At 42.9% G+C, this 6,711-nt stretch overlaps 1 protein-coding gene across 1 annotated transcript in view; it reads right to left on the reverse strand.

Annotated features, from left to right (window-relative positions):
* Positions 1 to 497: 497 nt before the first annotated feature.
* ELMOD3 (ELMO domain containing 3) overlaps positions 498 to 6,711 on the reverse strand; it is a gene marked incomplete at its 3' end in the record, with an annotated part of 7,638 nt that continues 1,424 nt past the window's right edge. The window contains exons 2-5 of the mRNA XM_015814572.1: positions 5,342 to 5,419; positions 4,027 to 4,096; positions 1,949 to 2,014; positions 498 to 589 (exon numbers count right to left, since the gene is read on the reverse strand). Coding sequence (XP_015670058.1) covers positions 498 to 589; positions 1,949 to 2,014; positions 4,027 to 4,096; positions 5,342 to 5,419 — 306 coding nt within the window. The remainder of the gene's footprint in view (positions 590 to 1,948; positions 2,015 to 4,026; positions 4,097 to 5,341; positions 5,420 to 6,711) is intronic.

Genomic DNA, 6,711 nt, shown 5'->3' on the forward strand with positions numbered 1-6,711 from the left:
CAAATGATAAAAAGCTAACATATTACACCCAGTTAAAATTTAATTAAAATGAAATATTTGAGAATGTCAAATTTAAAAGTAATTAAAACCCCTATAAAATCCCCTAGGCCAGTCCCGCTTGCTGGAACAACCACGTCTTGAGGGCGCGGCGGAAGGAAGGGAGATCAGGAATCACCCTGATCTCTGGGGGCAGTTCGTTGTTGTTGTTGTTGTTGTTGTTGTTGTTGTTGTTATTTCAAGTCATATGAATGTATTCATTGCTGTCCTAAGGACCACGTAGGAACTGTCTCCAATCCCTAAAATACTTAAGGAGTAGGACAGTGGCGTCCATCCTAGATGGCCCATACCCAGTGGTGGGATTCCAATATGTGAACAACCGGTTCTCTGTGTGGATGCCGCTTCTGGAAGTCCGTTCTGGGCCTGGGCAACAAAAAATTAGCTGCCGGTTCTGCTGAAGTGGTGCGAACCGGCTGAATCCCACTACTACCCGTACTTACCCTACAGTCCGACAGGTCTGCTGTTTGGAAATACTGCAGGGCTTCATTGAAAGCGATCGAGGGAACCGGGCCAAGGGGTTTCTCCACAGTGCCTGCAAGCAAAGAAAAAGGATTGGATTCGGACGTCCCTGCTCCTTCCAGCAGAAGAACAAAGCATCCTACAGTATTGAGGGGAGAAAAGTTGAGCCACAAATGCGGTTGTGTTAAAACTATTTGAATTTTCCAAACGGGTCTCTCCAAACTGGAATAGCTCATGATCAATACAAGTAGCCCTGGGCTTACGGCCACAATTGGGAGCCGACTTTTCGCTGCTAAGCGAGGCCGTTGCTAAGGGAGCGACCCTCCATTTTGTGACCTTTTTGGAGTGTTGAGTGAATCGCCGCCGTTGCTAAGCGAATCGCAAGGTCGTTAAGCAAATCCAGCTCCTCCCTTTGACTCTGCGTGTCGGGAGTTGGCTGGAAAGGTCACAAATGGGGATCATGCGACTCCAGGAGGCTGCAACTGTTGTAAATACACACTGGGTTGCCAAGCGGCTGGATTTTGATCGTGTGACCACAGGGGATGCTTCAACGGTTGTAAGTGTGAGGATCTGTCGTAAGTCAATGTTTTCAGCGCCCCTGTAATTTTGAATGATGGCTGAACAAATGATTGTAAGTTGAGGACTACCTGGATAATTCAAAATACACATCAAGTATTGATGTGAAACCTTAATTGTCTCTATATATACACATACAAAGTTGGACCATAAGAAAGGCTGAGCGCCAAAGAATGGAGGCCTTTGAACTCTGGTGCTGGAGAAGACTCCTGCGAGTCCCCTGGACTGCAAGGCGATCAAACCGGTCAGTCCTAGAGGAGATCAACCCTGTCTGCTCTTTAGAAGGCCAGATCCTGAAGTGGAAACTCAAATACTTTGGCCACCTAATGAGAAGGAAGGACTCACTGGAGAAGAGCCTAATGCTGGGAAAGATGGAGGGCAATGGAAGAAGGGGATGACAGAGAATGAGGTGGCTGGGTGGAGTCACTGAAGCAGTAGGCGTGAGCTTAAATGGACTCCAGAAGATGGTAGAGGACAGGAAGGCCTGGAGGAACGTTGTCCATGGGGTCGCGATGGGTCGGACACGACTTCGCAACTAACAACAACAATACACATACACATCCTATTTATACCATGGTTTTTAAAACATAACTTCATTTACGAGTTTTTTTTTCATCTTTATTATTTTTATTGCCTTGTTTAGGGGTGGTGTTCTTGTTGAGTATCCTTTTTCTACTCCACCCTGCACTCCTTCCCAGACTGAGCAATATCAAAATAAGTCAATTAGACATACCCACAAACTGGTGGACTTTGTATTATGTGCGGCCATCCGTAATGGTAGCATTATGGCAGGTAAAATTCAACTCAGAACAGATCCCAGAATGGAATAAAATGAGACGGTACTTATTTTCCATACCTCCCGGATGGATGCTTGCTAGGTTGTCCCATTCTTCACGGGCCCGTAGAACCTCCTCCGAAATATCTAGTAAGAGGAAAAACAAGATGACACACCAGAGTAGCTACATCCTCGAGAATCACTTACAAAGCAGTTCATTTAAGAGGCCTGGAAGATAATTCCATTTCTTTTAAAGCAAAAAAAAATCTAGGTGTAATTTTACAGAGGAATTACTGAGTCTGTTATGTGTACTTCTATAACTGTCTGGTTTGGTACAGTAACCAAACAGGACAAGGTATAAGCACCATCAGAGTTAAGCCTGGAGAAAGAACAACTGCAACCAGCTTACCTTTCATAGAAGACCTGTATACTGTGTGGGTCAGAAGGAGGGCTGAGAAAATATCCACAGACCCCTCAAATCCTGGAGGGAAGTGAGGGGGTCCATAGATAAACTATTTCAACTCCTCCCCTTAGGATGGCGATTTAGGGCATTGCATGCCAAAATAACTAGACAATCCCCCCCCCCCCGTGCCATCACCGTGCTGAACATTCAATTCTCTCAGTGCTGTTTAATGTCTCTTACCCTATGTAGCGTGGTTGTAGTATTATTTATCCTTATTTTCTTTTTTATTCCCCCTTTTATTGGTTTTATTGTTCTGTTGCTTTGCATGTCCACTGAGTGCTTTTGTACCAGAGATAAATTCTTTGTATGTCTAATCACAATTGGCCAAATAAAGTATTCATTTCAATTCAATTCATCTCCAGGCACTATACAGCAGCTCCATTTTATTCTTCTAAATGGGAAACTGTAGAGGTGGATTTTAAAACAGAAAGCATCTGAAATCGACAAGTGGAAATAATACTAACTGTGAAAACCCTAACCCAGGCATAGGCAACCTTGGCTCTTTTATGACTCGTGGACTTCAACTCCCAGAATTCCTGAGCCAGCCATGCTGAGGGGAAAGGGAGAGTTTTCAAGCTGAGCCATGCTGGCCCAGGAATTCTGGGAGTTGAAGTCCACGAGTCATAAAAGAGCCAAGGTTGCCTAGCCCTGCCCTAACCTTTCCAGGTAAATGGCTACTGCTGGGTAGGAGAGGGAATGAGGGATTGCAAGAGTGGCTTGGAAACTGCCACAGAATGTTGAAAATGAAGTTCTCATGACTGCAACAACAGCATAGCAGCAATGAAACAGCCACAACTTCCCCAAATTTCATTTCCTCCAAAGCCATGGGTCCCAGATTTGGGGCACATTCTGCAATTTAGCCCATTTGAGGTACTTTGGCTCAACAACTGTGGCTCTACGGTGTGCTGTTTTACCTAGCTAAAGGTTACGACAATGAAAGTTTTAGTAGTATACAGATTTTTATGTACCTAAAACAGTTAGAATCCACCTCTTTATAATTAATGTCATTTTTAAGAGCGCCATAAAAACCATAACTCTGCCTGTCAGCTAATCGCAATTCAACCTTTACTGACTTTCATGCAGAATTTCAAGGAGCGTCTGACTCTAGACCCCGTTATAAATGAGAAGCAGATGAAGCAACTTAAATTTCTGGGAGATCTAAAACCGTCTTCTCAGTGACATCAAAGGCGCTTGATCCTGCCACAGTTCCTTAGAAGTAGAGTACAAAACAGCTTCAAGCTTGAAAAGACGAGGCTTGAAGCACGATTTACATGCAGAGTCACACCATTTTTTTCCCAGTAAGGTTAGAACAAGTCCTTTTGAAAGTGAAATGTTTTGCAAGTCTCTGCTCTTCAGTGTTTCACATCATCCAAGATGCAACAGAATCCAAGGAGCCATAGCTACATTTCCTCCTGATATTCAGGGGGCTGAATGACAATAGTCTCCTAACAAGGCTCCAGCTCTTTAATCTGGGCCTTGTATTAGGGTGACTGGGGTTCTTGTCGGATATGTTTGATCATGGGGATGTTGTTAGCCCGACTCACCATCTGTTCTTCTTCTTTATTCCTTTTCTTTTTATACCCTCTGTTATATTAATTTTCAACTTCGTTTGCTTTTATTGTATACCATCCAGAGTCAGTCTGGTATTGGGCGGTGCCTAAACTGAATAAATTAAAAATTTTAATTGGATCTTTACCTGATTCCTTAAAATCATTGGGTGTTGCTGATAGAGACTGGAGCAGTCCATTCTGTTTCAATGCAGAAATCTGAAACAGACAGAGAGAGGTGGGGATTCTAAGGTTGCAAAGCAGGATGTTGTCAGGCATGAAGAATTAGATCTACATGTTAAATTCCAGTGAAGCTGATTTATTGCTCATGCCTATACACCAGAATCTAGTCAACTAACATTCAGCATGAAACTGGTGCTAGATAAGACTTAATGGAATTCAAGAGGGATTGGACTTAAACTGCTTGAAGGAATGTAAGGACCCCAGGCTGATTCCTCTCTTGATTCTATCCCCAGGCTCTGCCTCTCCTTCTCCTAGGGATGTGAAGAACCCATGGGCAACCTTTTCATAACTTCTCTGAGGCCAATATCTCATAAAGTGATTTTGTGTCACGGATTCAGAGCTCATAACATCCCAAACTTTTCTGTCAATGCACATTTTTAGTAAGAACTAAAAAGTCACAAAGCAACCCTGTTACTTAGATCAGTGTTTCTCAACCTTGGTCGTTTTAAGATGGGTGGACTTCAACTCCCAGAATTCCTCAGCCAGCATGGAGTCAAACATGGACCCTCAAAATATTCAACAAAGGATTTGCATACAGCATAGGAAAGCCTAAACTACATGTAAAGATAAGCACTATCATATTAAAAGGGTTTTTTTTTCACAATAAACAAAAATATAAACCTGGTGAAATTATGTTTCTGTCACAGAGAGGATTAAAAACTGGAGATATGGGTGAAGAAATAAGAGCTGTTTGGCTCAAGTCCCCAGCAGCTAATATCTGTACTCTGGAAAAAGGAAATGGAACAGTTTCCTCTTTTAAAGGAACAAGCAAACAAAAAAAAGCTGTTATTTCCTTTCTTTCCACAATGTTACATTGAACAAAAGAGGCAGTTTCAGATTTGATAACTTATTCCTGAGGGTTTTTTTTTTAGAGTTTTAGAGGTTGGCATGAGCGAAATAAGACTATGGAATACCCCTCAAACTCTATTTCTTGCTGTCATCTAAGCAAGAGAAACTGTTGTACATTTGCACAATATTTGGATTTAAGAAAAAGACTGCATACAGGTCTGCAAATTGTAGTTAAATCCTGAGAAACTTGAATGCAAGTTGGTTCTCGTAATGCAGTGTAAAGCCTGTTCAGACACTACTTGGGAACATTCCCCAATAATGTTGTTTCCTAAACTTACACCCGCAGTCTGCTATAACCCCCAATGATCCTAGCCAGCAGGACTACTGGAATGTGAGGAAAGACGGTTAGAACTTAGTGACCAGTATACTCACGTGCACAGCTTTGTAAACTGGATAGGTAATTGTTTGTGTTTCACGCTGGCAGTTGTTTATGCTGCACTGGTTCATCCCCTAATGGAAACAATGAAATCAGAGTCACCAGGGAGGGCGAGATCATTTCTCAAATCTCAAAGGCCCTTTTCCTTTTGCAAAGTAACAAGAAACTCAACTACACGGAGCACAGAACCACCTGCATTAATTGCAACTGAGCCTTATCCATTTCTTCCCCATAATCATGGAAGGTGTGATTCCGGAATTACTGCTACCGTAAAACTGCATATATGTTCCATACTCTCTTCCAATTATTATGGAATGTTCCATATTCCCTCCCACAAGAGGTTCACCAACTTGCATGCCCTTTTCACAATGGTATGGGGCAAAAAACAGCAGGACCCCCCAATTGCACCCTGATTCAGGTGACCCTGAGGTCCCAGATGAACCCAAGTGGCCTCAAACAGTTCTCAGGGAGAATGCTAACAATCAGAGGACTGCAAAGAAATTTAATCCTTCCGTCCATCCCTACCACCATCCTATCAGAACCTATCCTTCCATCTCCCAGACGTGATGAAACAAGCTTCTAGGATGTAATGTCTTCTTCTTTCTTTCTTTCTTTCTTTCTTTCTTTCTTTTTCTTTCTTTCTTTCTTTCTTTCTTTCTTTCTTTCTTCCTTCCTTTCCTTCTTCTTCTTCTTCTTCTTCTTCTTCTTCTTCTTCTTCTTCTTCTTCTTTCTTCTTCTTCTTCTTCTTCTTCTTCTTCTTCTTCTTCTTCTCCTCCTCCCTTCTTCCTTCCTTCTTCCTTCCTTCCTTCCTTCCTCCTTCCTCTTCTTCTTCTAAAAAACAGTCCAATTGTCTTTTGAAGAAAAAAGCACCTTTGAGACAACTACGACCTGGATGACTCAAAATCTCCACAGACAGCAGGACCCCAAGTTCTAATTTGGACATGCATTTGAATATTCTTTGGGTTTGGGGTTTTTTTTTTTTTTTTGCAAAAGTCGAGCAGCTGCAGCTTTCCACGCCCACCGACAGAACTTCCATTTGCTCTGGCTTGAAGCAGGAGGTCGCCAAGCGAGTCCTAAGCGGGAACTCCACCACTGGGGCTTGGAGAACCTGTCCAGGTTGCCAGAATGTCCGTTGAGTCGTGAGGCATCTAAATTACAGCCTGGAGGCAAATGGATGTTTACTGTTATGCTGCAGAAGGCCAGATGCGATTAAGAGGGGAAGAAAAGGTGCAAAGGATGAATGTATGCCGGTAACCCAGCTGGGTCTCTGGTGGAAGCACCTTTCCAGGTGGAGAAAAGATTTCAACCCTCCCTGAAACCCACTCCCACCTCCTTCTCTAGGTCCACAATTGGTGGGGTTTTTTTT

This window comes from Protobothrops mucrosquamatus, unplaced genomic scaffold, assembly GCF_001527695.2.
Source record: "Protobothrops mucrosquamatus isolate PMUCROS unplaced genomic scaffold, P.Mucros_1.0 scaffold262, whole genome shotgun sequence".
Classification (NCBI taxonomy): domain Eukaryota; kingdom Metazoa; phylum Chordata; class Lepidosauria; order Squamata; family Viperidae; genus Protobothrops; species Protobothrops mucrosquamatus.